General features: G+C 44.9%; 1 protein-coding gene and 1 long non-coding RNA gene across 3 annotated transcripts; one reads left to right on the forward strand and one right to left on the reverse strand.

The window, feature by feature from the left end:
• Window positions 1-931: 931 nt before the first annotated feature.
• LOC121583397 (MORN repeat-containing protein 2) lies at window positions 932-3,467 on the reverse strand. Of its 2 annotated transcripts, none has more exons than XM_041899581.2 (6): window positions 3,246-3,467; window positions 3,092-3,124; window positions 2,909-2,959; window positions 2,720-2,823; window positions 2,410-2,546; window positions 932-2,292 (listed from the first exon to the last, which is right to left on the reverse strand). In XM_041899581.2, exons 1-6 carry the CDS (start codon window positions 3,250-3,252, stop codon window positions 2,190-2,192), a joined length of 435 nt encoding a protein of 144 aa, XP_041755515.1. In that variant the 5' UTR covers window positions 3,253-3,467; the 3' UTR covers window positions 932-2,189. The 2 variants fall into 2 exon arrangements, with proteins under 2 accessions (XP_041755515.1, XP_041755510.1); XM_041899576.2 differs by having other exon boundaries at window positions 933-2,292; window positions 2,720-2,826; window positions 3,246-3,462.
• Window positions 3,468-5,272: 1,805 nt separating this feature from the next.
• Window positions 5,273-18,209, forward strand: LOC121583390. The gene is made up of 6 exons (XR_006003514.2): window positions 5,273-5,798; window positions 6,516-6,599; window positions 6,900-7,095; window positions 7,299-7,412; window positions 7,583-7,704; window positions 17,566-18,209. It is a non-coding gene; the product is annotated as an uncharacterized LOC121583390 (long non-coding RNA).
• The last annotated feature ends 2,517 nt before the right edge of the window (window positions 18,210-20,726 follow it).

Consider the following 20,726-nt stretch of genomic DNA (forward strand, 5'->3'; position numbering starts at 1 on the left):
TTTTTGGCCAAGTTTAGTTGATGACTGTGTGTCGGTATGTTACTGTTAGAAACAATGATGCATGATGTGCTTCAATGTGTGTGTTATGCACACAATTAAGTAGGCATACTGCACTTGATGCTGTAGTATATTTGTACATCAGCATGTTTGTGCAGTGTTTCTACTGTATAGTGGGTATGTGTTTTGGAGTCACCAATAGACACATTCACACAAGGATTCACATTTCCCCAATGTTGTGTAAATCAAGGATTCTTTTTTTTTGTTAGTGTGTGGGTATCTATGAATGAGTGTGTCATTGGTGTCAGACTCTCTAGTAGGGTTAATGTTTGTACTGTATATGGTGATGATATTCTGCTCCTCCACACCCCCAGGACCAAGCTCCACTCTTTGGGGGATCAGGCTTTCAGCTCCTTTCTCTTTATGAAGGCTTTCTGTTGATAGCTGTGCTCCTTAGTGTCCTTGTCCCTTGTAGCGTCAGCTGTGTTCTTTGTGTCAGATGCCCTGTCTATTTGTGTCCATTATTTATTTGTATTTTTTATTATGCACTTTGAGATTATTCTGTATAATGAAAAGTGCTGTACAAATGTAATACATTATTATTATATTCTCTGTCAGTGTTGTGTGAGTCAGTGTGATTAGCCTTTTACTGCAGTTGGCTAAATCAGGGTCACACAGAGTGATTCTTGGTAGTCTTAAACAAATCTACTTTGAAACAAAAGTATATACCTCACACAAATGGTTATGTGCTTAACAAAAAGAAGACACCTGTACCATGACAACTATAGAGTTGAAATGTATTCAATTCTGAGTTTGCATCCCAATATTAGACTTTATATACATCACAGAAGACTGAAATATAGGATTTCCGTCAGGTTTTTAGAAATAATCTTTATTAATTATGTAATTATGAAAAATATTAATAACTGCGCTTTTGGTCATTGACTGCAGGAAAGGGCTACGTGCCTATGTGATGTCAGCGGGCACAGTTTCTCAGATCTCAGAACTCCGATCACTCCTTCCTCAGCTTGTGGTCTTCCAAGAAAACAGGAAGTTGTGTGTGTTGCCTCTCCTTATGTTGCGTAGCCTTATTACCAATGTCACAAGTTCTGGCCTTGTGCTTGGAAGGCTGCAGCACAGAACCACTGGAGATGAAAAGCTAGTTCAGATGTTCAACAAAGGATGTGTGTTTCAATGAAGAGCATACTATTCCCACAAATCAAGGCCTTCCTGTGAACAATGTTCTGATTCTTTGTGTGTTTGTGGAGTGCTGTCCTAGCTCACCCTGATAAGCGTATGGAGGTATGGGAATGTTTTCCACTGATCTGATACGCTGGATGGGTGATGCAGTACATGCGCCATGCTATCTCCCACCCCTCCAACCACAAACCACACAAACCACCCCCAGCCGTCCCCTCAACACCCATATCAACAGACCCAGGCACTCCAGGCTAGCTTGGGGTTGGAGGGGGTGACAGGGGGAAGGACCAACATCCGTGAACGACAAATGGACAAGGGCAGGCGATGCTCTGACCTCTGCTTGTTCAGTCAGAGGTGTAAAAAATATCTCAATCAAAATACGCAACTCCGAAAGAAAAGGAAACACAGCTCTCTATGCCCTCTCAGCAGATGTTTGATGATTTACTGAAGACACTTATGGACATAACCAACGCTCATCTTATTGAGGAATTCATCACATAACTGTATTTGTTGAACAAAGTTAACACCAGATGCACACATTAAGCATAAGCACTGTATACACTGTATAAATTATAGCACACACAGATTTGTACGCTGTTCATGAACAGTTAAAAGATTCCAAATAAACTGTAGTATAAATAGTTTTAGCCTAACACTGTAGGTTAACTGAGGCACACACTGACTGTGTTTCAGCATCTCCACTGAGGACTCGGCTATGTGACTCAAAGCAATGACTCATTCATTGCACGGTGCCATGAGGTGTTCACCACACTGTCATACACTGACTACTTCAAAGTCTTTGCTACAGGTAGAAGAGACCAGGAGTTTATGGGAAGAAGGACATTGTATGTTTCGTTTCATTTGGTGCCTTTAAAATCTCTCTTTCACTGGAGTCTAATTTTGTTCTTTTTAATATATTTTCTATCTATATTCAATAAATGCTCATAAAATGTCAAAGAAATTAGTTATGTTGTCTCACATCATGTCATGGGTTACATGTTGAGTTTAAGTTTCAAGCCAGGAGCTGCCTTGTTGTGGAAGCCTCCAATCCAAACAAGTCCCTGAGAGTCTGTGAACTCCCCGTCGCCCTCCAACCTATAAAAACAACAACAATAGAGCCATCATTAGCTAGCCATCGGCCTAGCCTACTATTCACTAGCCTATATCTAAATATGACAGGAAAAAGTTAACACGCTAAAGTCATGAGTTCACCTGTTCTTGCTGAAGCTGCCGCAGTATTTGGTCCCATCAGGGAAGCTGTATGTCCCTGTGCCGTGGTACATGTTGTCTTTAAAGTCCCCTTCATACAGGGCCCCAGAGGGATGCTCCAGAGTCCCTCTGCCATTCATCTGGAATAGAGGGAGCACTGGTCACTCACAGCAGACACATCCCAAAACCATCAACTCAACTATGACCCTCTAATCCAAATACCAATCCCTATCAATTCTATCCTAATATAGTCCTACACCCAGCCATGCACTCGCACGCACCCGCACGCACACACACACACACACACACACACCTTGTCATCATGCCACTCTCCAGTGTAGGTGACCCCACTGGCTGAGGTGTGTTTGCCCATACCACTCCTCACCACAACTGCCTCTGTGGACCTGCAGCACTCTCCTTCTGGTGATGACAGCCATAATGCAGCTGGTTATAACAGTTAGAATAATTAATTTAATGTTACTGTGTCAATATGAGCACTTACCATATCTGTCACCATTTGGGAAAATGTAGGATACTTGCAAACTCCCTTCCTCTGAAAAGAAATATGTGAGTGGAGTTTAAGACTGTTACATAGGCTAATAGTTAGCCTAAAGCACAAACATACAATATCTGCACACCAAAAAAATCAAATGTCTTGAGATGTCCAAGTCTGGTCTCTGCCTACCTTTGCTTTCTGTGACCTTTCCTTTTTTCTTCTCTGCAGGAAACACACTTTATTAATAATGACATTATGTTGTAGCTCGCTAACTAGCTAGATATGCTATTTCTGAATTATGCTGGCTATACAGTATGGTAACTGGCTAACGTTGGCTACTCACCTGACATTTTAGAAATGCTTTGTCAAATTGAATTTACTCTATAGCTAGAGTTATTAGGTAACTGGCTTGCTAACTTTAGCTGGCTGTCAAGCTAGTCTATTTCGGATTTGTTGCTAGTTCAAACATGACTATAGCTATATCATATTCTATTTTTTCGTGCTGGTCCAGCTGATATTGTTGCGCTGCACTTCCTAAACGTTATATTACCATGGCAACTCCACACAGCCTTTACCGGAAAATAAACTTTGACCTCTGATAGATTTACCAATGAGAGAGAAGCTGAAGTTGCTGGTGGCTCATCAGCTTTGTAAATATTCTTCGGTCTCTGGCTAAATAACCTATTATCTGTTTCTCTTATGTATTCTTTTTCTCGACAGTTATTAGGTAGTACGTTTTTTTTTTATAGCAAAAGCTTTTTACTCTTGCCCATACAGAAAGAAACAATGTGGCGCCCGATCTACTGATAGATGTAGTTAGCATGGCTACTGGCTAGCAAGCCTCAGTCCTAGCTGGCTGTGATAATGTACTGAAAGTGGTCATTCTGGTCAATTATTTAGCTTGGCCGACAACCCAAGAAGTTATGAACTAAACACGATGTAAACTTGTGTCTTGTCAGCCAGAAAGTAAAATTTTAGCTAGCCTGTTCCTACTACGTTCAAGGCACCGACACCGTGCCTTGCATAAATTATGTCCACCTGCTCTACTGTCATCTGAACTGAAAACTGAAGTCCAGAGTAGGAAGTGAAATGAGCAACTGCAAAATAACCGAGTGCTACAGTAATGCAAGTAGTATGTCTGACGCATAATCCACATAACATAGTTGGCTGGCAATGCTATTGAAAAGTCTGACTTGTTGCAACCTATGGGTTTTATACTGCACTCCCCTTAAGATAATTAGCTAGCTATTAGCTCTGATCCTTTGAACTGTGGAATAAGCCTGAATAATTAACTTATTTCTCTCATCTCTCTTTCTCTCTCCACAGGCCCACCTCAGGCAAATAATTATATTATTAAAGGAAGGGGAGGGGGTGGCCGGGGAAGCGGTGGTGCAGGCCGGGTTAGCAGAGTAGGAAGGGGAAGGGGCACTGGTGGAGGAAGGGGCACTGGTGGAGAAAGGGGCACTGGTGGAGGGAGGGGTAGAGGTGGCAGAGATGATGGGCAATCTGCCCATGCAAAATATAATTACCAATAAGAACCAGGAGCAGGTGAAAGAGCTGCAGACCCAGGACTATGACAACAAGCCTTATGAGTGAGTGTTCTCATAACATAGGAAGAGAGCCTGTATACTGGAGTGCCTTCAGAAGACTGGGGGTCTCTGTATAATATTGGAAGAATTGGAAAAGGTGTTGGTGTTCAAGGATGATGTTTTCTTCTCTGCAGAGGTTTGTTTAGTTGCACTGGGATGTATTAGGTATCACTCACCTTTTTGACCTGAACAGACTAATAACATCACATGATCTTAACCCACCTGTTCTTTCTCAGTGAAGAAGCAGAGGAGTATGATGAAGAGGAGTATGATGAGCTGGATTACCGGGAGGAAGGGCAGTTCTGGAACCTGATGAGCCTGTGGAGAGTGCAGAGAGCCCCGTCTATGATCCTAACTCAGAGGACGAACGGCAGCCCACACCCGAGCCAGTCATAGGACTGTTTGCCATAGGAAAGTTCTGCAGGTATCAGCAGGAGGCTCTGGCCCTTACCACCATCTACGGCGACCGTTTCACCGAGCGTATCGCCAACAGCGTGTGGACCATCACTCTGGCCCCCGACTTCCAGGCCGACATCGCGGGAGGAAAACAGAATGCCTCCGCTAGCACCGGCGGCCCCCGTTCACTTTTGGGACATCTGCCAGCTGCAGGTTTGGAGCCAAGTGCAAGTATAAGCACCAGATACCCACCAAGGGGAAAGCCTCGGGCCCAAGACCCAGTGGGAGCCAGCCAGCCTGAGTTCAGCTCTCCAGAGTATGAGCTGGAGGTCTGCTTCCCCAAAGGGAACTACTACCCCTTCTAGGCCCTGTGGTGGCCTTCTGCTCTAATAATGAGACAATAGGGCCCGCAGCAAGGCTGAGTGTAACAGAGCATCTGTTTGGGGCCCGTGGTCTACACCTTGATCACATGCTGCGAGGACGAGGCCACCATGAAGGAGCTGCTGTCAGTGAGCCATTATAAATACAGCTCCCCGCACCCTGTGGTAGTGCCTCCGCCCCCCGTTGCCATGACAAAGAGCAGGAGTGGGAGGAGCAACGGCATCATCAAATGTGGAGAGCAAGAGTAGTACAAACACCAACAGTAACCGTAGCACCAACAACAGAACTACCCCAACTAACAAAAGCACTGCCAACAGCATAACTACCTCAACTGTCAGCAGAAGCAGCAGCCATAGGCCACAGAAGACTTGGAAGAGGAGGAGGAGGATGATGATGAGGAACTAGTGGTTGTTCCTGAAACAGAGAGCTATGTCAACCGGAGGAAAAAGATGGGGAAGAAGCATGAAGGGAGGACAGAGGGCAGTCAGCAGGAGAACGCCAAACTGTGTCGAGAGTTCAGGAGAAAACAGGTAGATCAACACATTTCTCCATGGAGCTGAGAGACATTTTTGTAGTTTTAAAGCTAATTTCCTGCAATTGTACGCATTTTCCCAGGCAGCTGAGAGAAAATGTTGCATTTTTAATGACATTTTCCTGCGATTCTACATATTCTGCCATGAAGCTGAAAGAACATTTTGCAGTTTTTAAGCTAATTTCTTGCAATTCTAAGCATTTTGCCATGGCTAATGCTGTGTTCTTTTGCTCAAACATAATAACAAAATCTAGATTGCTAAATTAATATTTTTGGAATTTTCAATTCTCCCTGACTGTCTAGCTTTTATTTTGGTGTTTGTTAGTTCTCAAAGATATAATTGAAAAAAATATATAGGTCCATTATCATTTCAACATACTTTATATCATACTCTAACCGTTTTTCAGTCCAGAAAATACATGGACAAGTTTTTGGGGACTTAGGCGACACGAAAAAACGCTTAGGCGGCCTGCCCAAGGATTTCAATAGCAGAATAAATCCCTGACTACAGTACGAGACATTTAAACAGCCTTTCTTATGCTATTTAGGGCCATATATTAGTGGTATGGGAGACTTGCGATTTATCAGTCCTGTCCAATACTAGTCATGCCTGTAACCTTACTGCTAAAATCATGAGGGGTCATGTCCCTTGTGATGATATGCGAATGTCTGTTTGCTCCAACTAATCCCCTGTTACTGTTCCTCTCTCTGCCAGTCATCCAGGCGCTTCACCTCCATGCTGCATCAGAGACAGAAGCTGCCTACCTGGATTGAGAAGGAGAACATCATGGACCTGCTGGTGTGAAATGTCACAGATGTTATTAGATTTGTTGCATGCTACAGTGTTCTATGTTTGAAGTTGTATCCACATAATTTTCCTTCCTCATGACGTACAGGCCTCCTGTAGCTCAGTTGGTAGAGCATGGCGCTTGCAACGCCAGGGTTGTGGGTTCGATTCCCACGGGGGGCCAGTATGAAAAATGTATGCACTCACTAACTGTAAGTCGCTCTGGATAAGAGCGTCTGCTAAATGACTAAAATGTAAAATGTAAGTTAACTTGGTGTTAAGATCTGATGTCTTTGTGTTGGTCTTCTACAGGTGTGGTAAGACCACCCAGATCCCTCAGTTCATTCTGGATGCGTCTCTGATTGGGCCTGCCGACCAGGTGGCTAACATCATCTGCACCCAGCCCCGCCGTATCTTTGCCATCTCCATGGCTGAGAGGGTGGCACAGGAGCGGTACAGAACGCCTCTGTAACTCCGGGGCTACCAGATCCGCCTGGAGACCGTCAGGGTCAGTGGAACTCAATGTTGCACACATGCTCACATGCATAACCTTGCATTCTAGTTGAACTTCAATTAAACTTGCGCTCTCTCTCTCTCTCTCTCTCTCTCTGTCTCTCTCTCTCTCTCTCTCTGTCTCTCTCTCTCTGTCTCTCTCTCTCTGTGTCTCTCTCACCCCCCCCCCCTTCCTTCCTCCCTCCCTCCCTCTACCAGGCTGCTGTACTGCACCACACCACAGGAGTGCTGCTGAGGAGGCTGGAGGGGGAGGCAGACCTCACAGGGATCTCTCATATCATAGTGGATGAGGTACACAAGCGCACAGAGGAGGTGAGATCACACACTCACACATTGTGAGGACCTCTCCTTATAAGTATGCATAAGTACCTCCTCGTAAGCCAAAAGCATACGGACTCGCTCACTATTGTGGCAGTTGTCTCATCCTGATTTTTTCTCTCTCTCCGTCCCGCTCTCTCTCTCTCTCCGTACCTCTCCCTCAGTGACTTCCTCCTGCTGGTGTTGAAATATCTGTTGGTCCAGAGCCTAGACCTGAAGATCACCCTGATGAGTGCCACCCTCAACGGCACACGTCTTCAGTGTCGGCATACAGTTGAAGTCGGAGGTTTACATACACCTTAGCCAAATACATTTCAACTCAGTTTTTCACAATTCCTGACATTTAATCCTAGTAAAAAGTCCCTGTTTTAGGTCAGTTAAGATCACCACTTTATTTTAAGAGTGTGAAATGTCAGAATAATAGTAGAGAATGATTTATTTCAGCTTTTATTTCTTTCATCACATTCCCAGTGGGTCAGAAGTTTACAAACACTCAATTAGAATTTGGTAGCATTGCCTTTAAATTGTTTAACTTGGGTCAAATGTTTTGGGTAGCCTTCCACAAGCTTCCCACAATAAGTAGGGTGAATTTTGGCCAATTCCTCCTGACAGAGCTGGTGTAACTGAGTCAGGTTTGTAGGCCTCCTTGCTCGCACACGCTTTTTCAGTTCTGCCCACAAATGTTCTATAGGATTGAGGTCAGGGCTTTATGATGGCCACTCCAATACCTTGACTTTGTTGTCCTTAAGCCATTTTGCCACAACTATGGAAGTATGCTTGGGGTCATTGTCCATTTGGAAGACCCATTTGCGACCAAGCTTTAACTTCCTGACTGATGTCTTGAGATGTTGCTTCAATATATCCACATAATTTTCCTTCCTCATGATGCCATCTATTTTGTGAAGTGCACCAGTTCCTCCTGCAGCAAAACACCCCCACAGCATGATGCTGCCACCCCCGTGCTTCACGGTTGGGATGGTGTTCTTCGGCTTGCAAGCAACCCCCTTTTTCCTCCAAACATAACGATGGTCATTATGGCCAATCAGTTCTATTTTTGTTTCATCAGACCAGAGGACATTTCTCCAAAAAGTACGATCTTTGTCCCCATGTGCAGTTGCAAACTGCTTGGAGCAGTGGCTTCTTCCTTGCTGAGCAGCCTTTCAGGTAATGTCGATATAGGACTTGTTTTACTGTGGATATAAATCATTTGTACCTGTTTCCTCCAGCATCTTCACAAGGTCCTTGTTCTGAGATTGATTTGCACTTTTCGCACTGTGACGACCCTCCCACTCTGTCTGCCGTATTCTCTCTTTGCTCTTGTTTCCTTATTAGGATGCCGGTGGGCGGAGTTGGGGGGGTCGTCAGCTACATGGGAAACACCTGGGCCGGGTGTGTCCCAGGATAAATGGACCTCTTCCACATTCATTGGGGAGACTCTCTCCAGGCAGATACTTTGATTTTGGTTGTGATATTTTTGTGGCTTTTTTGGGTTGTTTGCTTTGGCACTTATCAACACTTTTCTATATTACATTTATGCAAGCAAACACTCACTTACACTACTGATTACTGATTACACACCCCATTGTTATTTCAGTTAGTTAATTTAATTAATAAATATATACTTTGAGTACTCCTTGTCTCCACGTGTCTCCCTTTTGTTACGAACTTGAGCCGGTTCGTGACAAGTGGGGGCTCGTCCGGGATCTTGAACTGGTTGTGTTTGGGAGAACGTGGAGTTAATGTCCAATTCTGTAGGGTCTTTCGTTGTAAATTTTGTTAGTTTGGTTGAGGTTGATAGGCCAGTATTGGTTGCCTTTGGGTTTTGTACTGCGTTGGAGAGAGTACATTGGTTAGTTTCCAGTCCCTGCCCAGCCTGGAAACTCTTGCTCTACTCGCTGTTGGGACATCGGTCTGAGGAGGTGAGTACAATCGGCTGTGTACCTCAGTGGGAGATTGGGTAGGGTAGTGACATTTGCTACCCGGAGCTATAGCTTTTTCCCCTGATAGGCTTAGTGACGTGTTTTGTTTTGGGATACGTTGGGCATGGTTAAATGTTTGTTATTTTTGTGTGGTGTCAGTGGACTGAGCAGTTGTCTCGGGGGCACATCCGTGGCTTGGGGAAATCTACCAGCGTGCTGGGGGTTTAATTCCTTGCCAGCGGGCTACAGTGCGTAATTACCCACCGCAAATCTGCACGAAGACTAGGGTTGAGTTATTGTAGGTTTTGGGGAAGCTCCATATCCCAGCTCTTTTCTGTGGTGCTCGGTGTGATTGTATTTCTCTTGTGTCTGGTGTGCTCAGCAGAGGGGTTGAGCAAGATTATTATGATATATATATATTTAATTTTTTTTTCCCCTGATTATGGCGTCTAATGTAGACGAGTTCATTCGCTTTCCATCAGAAGAACTGTTAGAATTATGTACTAAAGAACAGCTGTTGAAGGTTGCTGAACACTACAAGGTTGAAATTAGTGATAAACGTCTAAAAAATTCTATTAGGTTAATATTGAAGGCCAATTTGATGGAGAGTGGTATTCTGGATGTTACCACTGGGGCAGCCTCTGCTGAGGACACGTTGTCTCCCCGATATATTACAATGACCGTTCCATCGGTTAGTCATAGTAGTCTTCTTTTTGAACAGCAGAAAGAACTGCTTCTGTTACAGCTAGAGCATGAACAAGCTAAAATGGAGCATGAACGAAATGAACAAAGAGCTAAAATGGAGCATGATCGTGTAAAATATGAAAGGGAATTGGAATTTAAACAGGATATGGAGCGTGCTAAAATCAAGCTGCAACAAGAGCGACTAGAGTTGGTTAGGGAAGGAAAGCTCTCAGGGGAGAGTTTGCTCTGGGAAGGTGACCCAGAGTTACCTAGGGGTCGTTCCTCTTTTGGTCGTAATCCAGAGACATTTGATGTTGTAGGGAATTTACGGTTGTTGCCCCAGTTTAATGAAAAGGACCCGGAAACATTCTTTTCGTTGTTTGAGCGTGTTGCTGACGCTAGGAGTTGGCCTGATTCTGATCGCACTTTGATGTTGCAGTGTGTGCTGACTGGTAAAGCGCAAGAAGCATATTCAGCTCTTAGCGTAGCAGACAGTGTTAATAATGAGAAGGTTAAAACGGCTGTGTTACAGAGTTACGAATTGGTCCCTGAGGCTTACCGCCAACGATTTAGAACTTTAAAAGGGATGATCAGCAGACTCATGTTGAGTTTGCGCGAATATTATCTTCACAGTTCAATCGCTGGTGTTCTGCCTCTGCAGTTATGACTTTCCAAGGGCTGTGTGATCTGATTATGTTAGAACAATTTAAGGACACAATCCCTGATCGTATAGCGACGTACATTAACGAACGAAAAATAAAGACTGTTGCTGAAGCTGCGGTTTTGGCAGATGAATATGTGTTGACTCACAAAAATGTTTTTGCAGAACCCCGTATTCGGAGTGAGTGGGGGCGTTCGCAGAGATTTGGGCCTCGCTCGCCGAGATACTTCGGTTCCCGGGCAGAGTTTCATTCAAATAGGGTTGAGCCTGATACCCGTGGTAAAACTGACGTTGGTCAAGAGTGTCACTACTGTCAAGAATTAGGTCATTGGAAAAATGAATGTCCGATTCTTAGATCTAGGGGTAAATTCAGTACAGGTGCTTATGGTAAATCGAGGCCTGCAGCGTTAGCCGCGCCTGTTCCACATCAGTTCACTCATGACGCATTGTCTCCTGCCCGGAGCCAGGTGAAGGGTTATATTGATCCCGACTATTTACCTTTCGTTACGGAGGGTTTTGTGTCTATGGTAGGAAGTAAGAACCTAGTGCCAGTAAAGATCCTAAGAGACACAGGTGCCTCTGAATCATTTGTGTTGGAGTCTGTGTTACCCTTCTCTGCGGAGACTGATTCGGGGAATAGTGTTCTAATCAGGGGAATAGGTTTGAACACTCTGTCAGTTCCATTGCATAAACTGATGTTGGATTGTGGACTGGTGAAAGGTGAGGTTGTTGTGGGGGTGCGTCCTTCATTGCCTATTGAGGGTATTGACGTGATCCTTGGAAATAACTTGGCTGGGGAGCGTGTGTGGCCTATCGTGTCTCCATCTTTAGTGGTTTCCACTAAGCCGTCAATTGTAGGGATTCCTGATGAGAGTGCGCAAGATTTCCCAGAGGTGTTTTCTGCGTGTGCAGTGACGCGTTCTATGATCCATGACGACCTGGTCACGGAGCTGGCTAACGAGAATACCATAAAGAAGTCTGTTACTGTTTTCCCTGTTATCCCGTTAGCTGTATCCCGCTCCGATTTAATCGAGGCGCAACGGACTGACCCTACATTAGAAGAGTTGCGGGACCAAATTGTGTCTGTGGAACAGTTGGGAGATGTCGCACAGGGCTATTTTCTCCAAGAGGAGGTCCTGATGAGAAAGTGGATGTCTCATGGTAGTTGTTTTTTTGGGGAGGCGATTAGTCAGGTTGTGGTACCAGTTAAGCTTCGTGAGTTGGTGCTGACAACTTCTCACAACGACGTTGCTGGGCATATGGGTGTGAGAAAAACCTACAATCGCATATTACGAAATTTTTTTGGCCAAGATTAAAGAGGGATGTTTCTGATTTCATCAAAACTTGTCACACCTGTCAATTAACTGGTAAACCTAATCAAGCTATTAAGCCGGTACCACTGTTCCCTATTCCTGTACTCAGTAACCCTTTTGAGTATCTGATTATTGACTGTGTTGGTCCTCTGCCTCGTTCCAGAAAGGGTAGTAATTATTTGTTGACTGTGATGTGTCAGACCACTAGGTTTCCTGCTGCCTATCCTCTCAGGTCTATCACGACTAAGTCTGTGTTAAAAGCTTTGACTCAGTTTTTCTCACTGTTTGGAATCCCTAAGGTCATTCAAAGTGATCAAGGATCTAATTTCACCTCTAATCTCTTTGGACAGGTTCTCCAACAACTCCATATTAAACACAACTTGGCTAGCGCTTATCATGCCCAAAGTCAAGGAGCACTGGAACGTTTCCATCAAACGCTTAAGTCTTTGTTGAGATCTTATTGTACTGAGATGGATAGGGATTGGGAGGAGGGGTTGCCTTGGTTACTGTTAGCTGCTAGGGAGGTTTCACAGGAGAGCACAGGTTTTAGCCCAAATGACCTAGTGTTTGGACATAAGGTGCGTGGGCTTTTATCTGTTCTCCAGGATGACTGGAAGTCTCCCGAGCCTCCTCAGTCCCTGTTATCATATGTGTGTGATTTTCGGCGACGCTTGTATGCCGCTGGTGAAATGGCTAAAGAGAAGCTATCATCTTCACAGGACAGGATGAAGAGCATATATGATCGGCGAGCTGAGCCTCGTCACTTTAGTCCAGGTGATCAGGTTCTGGCTCTGCTGCCAATTGTTGGTTCTCCTTTTCAAGCCAAGTTTCAAGGTCCATATACAGTGGTGCGCCAGGACACTGAGCAAAATTATCTAGTTGCCACTCCAGAACGGAGGAAAGCACATCAACTGTGCCATATAAATTTGTTAAAACCCTATTATGCACGTTCCTCTGAGACTGAACAGGGGGAGTCTACAGAGGACGGTAAGGCGGTTCTTTTGGCTGATACTGTTTATTCCCTGGATTCTGGTCATGCTAGGTCTGTGCAGGAGCAGGAAGATGTTTCTGGTCCCGACGATTGCATACTGCAGGGTAGATTGAAGAATTCAGAGACACTGGAGATTTTAGATAGTCTTCTTACTCATCTACCTGTTGATGGGCGGAAAGAGTTGGTGGGTCTGATTCGGAGATTTCCAGGGTTGTTTTCTGATACACCAACACGTACAAACTTGATAGAACATGATATTGACATTGGAGATGCTGACCCCATTCGTCAACGGTTCTATAGAGTTTCTTCAGAGAAACTGCGTTGTCTGGATGCTGAGGTCAGGTACATGCTGGAGAGTAAAATAGCAGAGCCTTCTTTCTCCAGTTGGGCTTCTCCCTGTATCTTGGTCAGTAAATCGGATGGAACAAACAGATTTTGTACGGACTACCGTAAGGTAAACGATGTCACTAAGCCGGATTCATTTCCTCTTCCTCGGATGGAGGACTGCGTTGATCAAGTCGGCGCAGCTAAGTTTGTGAGCAAATTTGACCTGTTAAAGGGCTATTGGCAGGTGCCACTGACGAGTAGGGCACGTGAAATCTCTGCCTTTATTACACCTTTTGGTCTGTACTCGTATTCGGTTATGAGTTTCGGGCTGCGTAATGCGCCTGCAACTTTTCAGCGACTTATGAACAGGGTTGTCTCTGGTCTGGCCGGGTGCGCTGTTTATCTGGACGATGTAGTGATATATGCAGATACTTGGGAGGAACATCTGTCCCGTATTCAAGCCTTGTTCGAACGTCTGGCTGCGGGTCGTCTCACGATAAATTTGGCTAAATGTGAGTTTGCTCAGGCGACTGTGACATACCTTGGAAAGGTGGTTGGGCAGGGTGAAGTGCGTCCTGTTCGGGCTAAAGTGGTAGCTATTGATGCTTTTCCACTACCAACTACTAAAAAGGAACTGATGCGTTTCTTGGGAATGATTGGGTATTATCGTGGTTTTTGTAGGAACTTCTCTACTGTGGTCGCTCCCTTGACAGATTTGCTGAAAGCTAAGGCTGTGTACGTATGGTCTTCTCATTGTCAACAGGCTTTCGAAGATGCAAAGAGGTTGCTAACTTCAACTCCGGTACTGGCTGCTCCTCGTGTGGATTTGTCATTTACCTTGCAGGTGGATGCTAGTCATGTGGGGGCGGGTGCAGTGTTGCTGCAAGCAGATGTGGCTGGGGTTGAGAGGCCTGTTAGTTTCTTTTCCAAAAAGTTTAACCATTATCAGTTGAACTATTCTGTCATTGAAAAAGAAGCATTAGCACTTATATGGGCGCTACAACACTTTGAAGTGTATGTTGGGTCGGGTGTAGTACCTATTGTGGTTTACACCGACCATAACCCTCTCACATTTTTGAGGTCCATGAGGTGTCCTAATCAGAGGATAATGAGATGGTGTTTATTTTTACAATCTTTCCATCTAGATGTGCGGCACATCCGGGGGACTGATAATGTGATTGCTGATGCGCTCTCTCGTGCGCCCTGTTCATGAATATTGATGTGACCCGACCAGTGTTTGATTTTGTCATGTTCTATCTTTCCTGTTTGTCCCCTCCTAGTCTTGTGTTTTTCTTTCCTCTTAAAGGTTGCTTCCTGGGTAAAGGTTGCTGAGGTCTGGAGAGGAGGATGATGGGTGGGGCAAGTGGAGGGGTGAACATGTACAACTTGTCGGTTTGGGACGCAGGGGGCTGAGTACGTTGGGCCGGGGTCCTTGTTGGTCCCCGGTCTTATGGGGGGGGGTGTGACGACCCTCCCACTCTGTCTGCCGTATTCTCTCTTTGCTCTTGTTTCCTTATTAGGATGCCGGTGGGCGGAGTTGGGGGGGTCGTCAGCTACATGGGAAACACCTGGGCCGGGTGTGTCCCAGGATAAATGGACCTCTTCCACATTCATTGGGGAGACTCTCTCCAGGCAGATACTTTGATTTTGGTTGTGATATTTTTGTGGCTTTTTTGGGTTGTTTGCTTTGGCACTTATCAACACTTTTCTATATTACATTTATGCAAGCAAACACTCACTTACACTACTGATTACTGATTACACACCCCATTGTTATTTCAGTTAGTTAATTTAATTAATAAATATATACTTTGAGTACTCCTTGTCTCCACGTGTCTCCCTTTTGTTACGAACTTGAGCCGGTTCGTGACAGCACCAAAGTACGTTCATCTCTAGGGGAGAGAACGCGTCTCCTTCCTGAGCGGTATGACGGCATTTCCTGAGGTCTTGGCTGATTTCTTTTGATTTTCCCATGATGTCAAGCAAAGAGGCACTGAGTTTGAAGGTAGGCCTTGAAATACATCCACAGGTACACCTCCAATTGACTCAAACTATGTCAATTAGCCTATCAGAAGCTTCTAAAGCCATGACATCATTTTCTGGAATTTTCCAGCTGTTTAAAGGCACAGTCAACTTAGTGTATGTAAACTTCTGACCCACTGGAATTGTGATACAGTGAATTATAAGTGAAATAATCTGTAACAATTGTTGGAAAAATTACTTGTGTCATGCACAAAGTAGATGTCCTAACCGACATGCCAAAACGATAGTTTGTTAACAAGAAATTTGTGGAGTGATTGAAAAACTAGTTTTAATGACTCCAACCTAAGTGTATGTAAACTTCCGACTTCAACTGTACATATAGGTAGGGGTAAAGTGACTCGACAACAAAATAGGTAATAGACTGAGCTGTAGCAGCAACGTGGTGGAGCAGTAGCAGCAGCGTGTGTGTGTGTGGTGTCAGTATGCATATGTGCGCATGTTGTGTGTGTGTGTGTTGCGGTGTGTGTGTTGGGGTGTCAGTGTGTTGGGGTGTCTCTGTGTGCATAGAATAGAGTCAGTGCAAGAGAGTTAGTTCAAAAAAGGGTCAATGCAGGTAGTCCGGTTAGCCATTTGATTAGCTATTTAGCAGCCTTGTTTAGCAGTCTTATGGCTTGGGGGTAGAAGCTGTTCAGGGTCCTGTTAGTTCCAGACTTGGTGCACTGGTACCGCTTGCCGTGATAGACAGTTGGTGGTCTCTGGAGCCGCTGAGCCGGAGGAGAGCATATTAATCCTGATCTATGATTCATTGCGGCCAGCAGGTAAAACGAAAAACAAAAATGAATGTGTCACTCAGAAAAAGGAATCGTGACTCTCGAGTCAGTAAAAAGTAGTTAAAAAATAACAATTTCAAAGATTTTACTGAGTTACAGTTCATATAAGGAAATCAGTCAATTGAAATAAATTCATTAGGCCCTAATCTATGCATTTCACATGACTGGGAATACAGACAGATACAGATGTTGGTCACAGATACCTTAAACAAGAAAGGTAGGGGCATGGATCAGAAAACCAGTTAGTATCTGGTGTGAGCACCATTTGCATCATTCAGCGCTACACATTTCCTTTGCATAGAGTTGATCAGGCTGTTGATTGTGGCCTGTGGAATGTTGTCCCACTCATGTTTGGCGGGAACTGGAACAAGCTGTCGTACACGTTGATCCAGAGCATCCCAAACATGCTCAATGGGTGACATGTCTGAGTATGCAGGCCATGGAAGAACTGGGACATTTTCTGCTTCCAGGCACGACAATGGCCCTCAGGATCCCGTCACGGTATCTCTGTGCATTCAAATGGCCATTCATAAAATGCAATTGTGTTTGTTGTCCGTAGCTTATGCCTGCCCATACCATAACCCCACCGCCACCATGGGGCACCCTGTTCACAACGTTGACATCAGCAAACCGCTTGCCCACACGACGCCATACACGCTGTCTGCCATCTGCCCGGTACAGTTGAAACTGGGATTCATCTGTGAAGAGCACACTTCTCCAGCGTGCCAGTGGCGTTCAAAGTTGAGCATTTGCCCACAGAAGTTGGTTACGACGCCGAACTGCAGTCAGGTCAAGACCCTGGTGAGGACGACGAGCACACAGAGGAGCTTCCCTGAGAGGGTTTTTGCAAAAATTATTCTGTTGTGCAAACCCATAGTTTCATCAGCTGTCTGGGTGGCTCGTCTTAGACGATCCCGCAGGAGAAAGAAACAGATGTGGAGGCCCTGGGCTGGTGTGGTTACACGTGGTCTGCTGTTGTGAGTCCGGTTGGACGTACTGCCAAATTTCTCTAAAATGACGTTGGAGGCGGCTTATGTTAGAGAAATGAACGTTAAATTAGCTGGCAACAGCTCTGGTGGACATACCTGCAGTCAGCATGCCAATTGCACGTTCCCTCAACTTGAGACATCTGTGGCATTGTGTTGTGACAAAACTGCACATTTGAGTGGCCTTTTATTGTCCCCAGCACAAGGTGCACCTGTGTAATAATCATGCTGTTTAATCAGCTTCTTGATATGCCACACCTGTCAGGTGGATGGATTATCTTGGCAAAGGAGAAATGCTCACTAACAGGGATGTAAACATATTTGTGCACAAAATTTGAGAGAAATATGCTTTTTGTTTCAGCTCATGAAACATGGGACCAACACTTTACATGTTGTGTTTATATTTTTGTTCAGTATATGTACCTGAGCTAAGCCATTGTTTCCCTGTGCTAGGTGAGGTCTCCTCATGAGAAGTTCAAGCAGACCAGCAAAAGGAGCGGTGAAGATGCAGCCCAAAGCAGACGAGCTGCGCTACGTGACCAAGAATGACGGCTGTGTCCACGTTCATCCCACCTCCGTCAACTATAATGATTTATAAACTGTTTGTCAATCAGCTCTGTGTTCCTGACCTCCTGTGTGTGCATGCAGGTGGCAGAGCTGGTGAAGGAGCTGGGAGCAGGACCAGCTCCTGGAAGATAAGATCAGAAACCCCAGCATGGACCTGTGTACTTGCCCCCGAATCATCCACATGATCGTCAATAAAAATGGGTTATTTAACTAAAATGGTAATTTGCCATTGTGTGTATAAACTCAGCAAAAAAATAAACGTCCTTTCACTGTCAACTGCGTTTATTTTCAGCAAACGTAACGTTTAAATATTTGAATGTACATAACAAGATTCAACAACTGAGACATAAACTGAACAAGTTCCACAGACATGTGACTAACAGAAATGGAATAATGTGTCCCTGAACAAAGGGGGGGGTCAAAATCAAAAGTAACAGTCACTATCTCGTGTGGCCACCAGCTCCATTAAGTACTGCAGTGCATCTCCTCCTCATGGACTGCACCAGATTTGCCAGTTCTTGCTGTGAGAGGTTACCCCACTCTTCCACCAAGGCACCTGCAAGTTCTCTGACATTTCTGGGGGGAATGGCCCTGGTCCTAGCCCTCACCCTCCGATCCAACAGGTCCCAGACGTGCTCAATGGGATTGAGATCCGGGCTCTTCGCTGGCCATGGCAGAACACTGACATCCCTGTCTTGCAGGAAATCACGCACAGAACGAGCAGTATGGCTGGTGGCATTGTCATGCTGGAGGGTCATGTCAGGATGAGCCTGCAGGAAGGGTACCACATGAGGGAGGAGGATGTCTTCCCTGTAACGCACAGCGTTGAGATTGCCTGCAATGACAACAAGCTCAGTCCGATGATGCTGTGACACATCGCCCAGACTGTGACAGACCCTCCACCTCCAAATTGATCCCGCTCCAGAGTACAGACCTTAGTGTAACGCTCATTCCTTCGACGATAAACACTTATATCACCCCTGTTGAGACAAAACCGCGACTTGTCAGTGAAGAGCACTTTTTGCCAGTCCTGTCTGGTCCAGCAACGGTGGATTTGTGCCCATAGGCGACGTTGTTGCCGGTGATGTCTGGTGAGGACCTGCCTTACAACAGGCCTACAAGCCCTCAGTCCAGCCTCTCTCAGCCTATTGTGGACAGCCTGAGCACTGATGGAGGGATTGTGCGTTCCTGGTGTAACTCGGGCAGTTGTTGTTGCCATCCTGTACCTGTCCCGCAGGTGTGATGTTTGGATGTACCGATCCTGTGCAGGTGTTGTTACACGTGGTCTGCCACTGCGAGGACGATCAGCTGTCTGTCCTGTCTCCCTGTAGCGCTGTCTTAGGCGTCTCACAGTACGGACATTGCAATTTATTGCCCTGGCCACATCTGCAGTCCTCATGCCTCCTTGCAGCATGCCTAAGGCACGTTCACGCAGATGAGCAGGGACCCGGGGCATCTTTCTTTTGGTGTTTTTCAGAGTCAGTAGAAAGGCCCCTTTAGTGTCCTAAGTTTTCATAACTGTGACCTTAATTGCCTACCGCCTGTAAGCTGTTAGTGTTTTAACGACCGTTCCACAGGTGCATGTTCATTAATTGTTTATGGTTCATTGAACAAGCATGGGAAACAGTGTTTAAACCCTTTACAATGAAGATCTGTGAAGTTATTTGGATTTTTATGAATTATCTTTGAAAGACAGTGTCCTGAAAAGGGGACGTTTCTTTTTTTACTGAGTTTATATATTTTGTTGTCACATTTCATGTATGGGAAACTCAAGTTGCGTTTTTATCATAGGTTGTGTCTTTCTTGCACACAAATAAAAATATAATTTCAGTCCATATTGGAGTTGTGTACTTAAAATTGTTTCACATTTCTTATGTGTTTTGTGTGTATAACTAATGCATGATTGACTGACTATGAGATCTGACTAGAGCTCCATGAGCTTCTGCATATTGTCTTTCTGTACATTTACAGTACCAGTCAAAAGTTAAGACACCTACTCATTCCAGGGTTTTTCTTTATTTTTACTATTTTCTACATTGTAGAATAATAGTGAAGACATCAAAACTGAAATAACACATACAGTGGGGAAAAAAAGTATTTAGTCAGCCACCAATTGTGCAAGTTCTCCCACTTAAAAAGATGAGAGAGTCCTGTAATTTTCATCATAGGTACACGTCAACTATGACAGACAAAATGAGAAAAGAAATTCCAGAAAATCACATTGTAGGATTTTTAATGAATTTATTTGCAAATTATGGTGGAAAATAAGTATTTGGTCAATAACAAAAGTTTCTCAATACTTTGATATATACCCTTTGTTGGCAATGACACAGGTCAAACGTTTTCTGTAAGTCTTCACAAGGTTTTCACACACTGTTGCTGGTATTTTGGCCCATTCCTCCATGCAGATCTCCTCTAGAGCAGTGATGTTTTGGGGCTGTCGCTGGGCAACACGGATTTTCAACTCCCTCCAAAGATTTTCTATGGGGTTGAGATCTGGAGACTGGCTAGGCCACTCCAGGACCTTGAAATGCTTCTTACGAAGCCACTCCTTCGTTGCCCGGGCGGTGTGTTTGGGATCATTGTCATGCTGAAAGACCCAGCCACGTTTCATCTTCAATGCCCTTGCTGATGGAAGGAGGTTTTCACTCAAAATCTCACGATACATGGCCCCATTCATTCTTTCCTTTACACGGATCAGTCGTCCTGGTCCCTTTGCAGAAAAAAAGCCCAAAAGCATGATGTTTCCACCTCCATGCTTCACAGTAGGTATGGTGTTCTTTGGATGCAACTCAGCATTCTTTGTACTCCAAACACGACGAGTTGAGTTTTACCAAAATGTTCTATTTTGGTTTCATCTGACCATATGACATTCTCCCAATCCTCTTCTGGATCATCCAAATGCACTCTAGCAAACTTCAGACGGGCCTGGACATATACTGGCTTAAGCAGGGGGACACAGCAGGATTTGAGTCCCTGGCGGCGTAGTGTGTTACTGATGGTAGGCTTTGTTACTTTGGTCCCAGCTCTCTGCAGGTCATTCACTA

Source organism: Coregonus clupeaformis, chromosome 1 (assembly GCF_020615455.1).
Source record: "Coregonus clupeaformis isolate EN_2021a chromosome 1, ASM2061545v1, whole genome shotgun sequence".
NCBI lineage: Eukaryota > Metazoa > Chordata > Actinopteri > Salmoniformes > Salmonidae > Coregonus > Coregonus clupeaformis.

Bases quoted from the DNA above. Each gene is read 5' to 3' on its own strand.
- LOC121583397 (XM_041899576.2), bottom strand. The intron at 2,960-3,091 runs GTAGGCAGAGAC...ATTTCTTTTCAG, and splicing joins AAAGGTCACAGAAAGCAAAG to AGGAAGGGAGTTTGCAAGTA. The intron at 2,293-2,409 runs GTGAACTCATGA...TTGTTTTTATAG, and splicing joins GGCAGCTTCAGCAAGAACAG to GTTGGAGGGCGACGGGGAGT.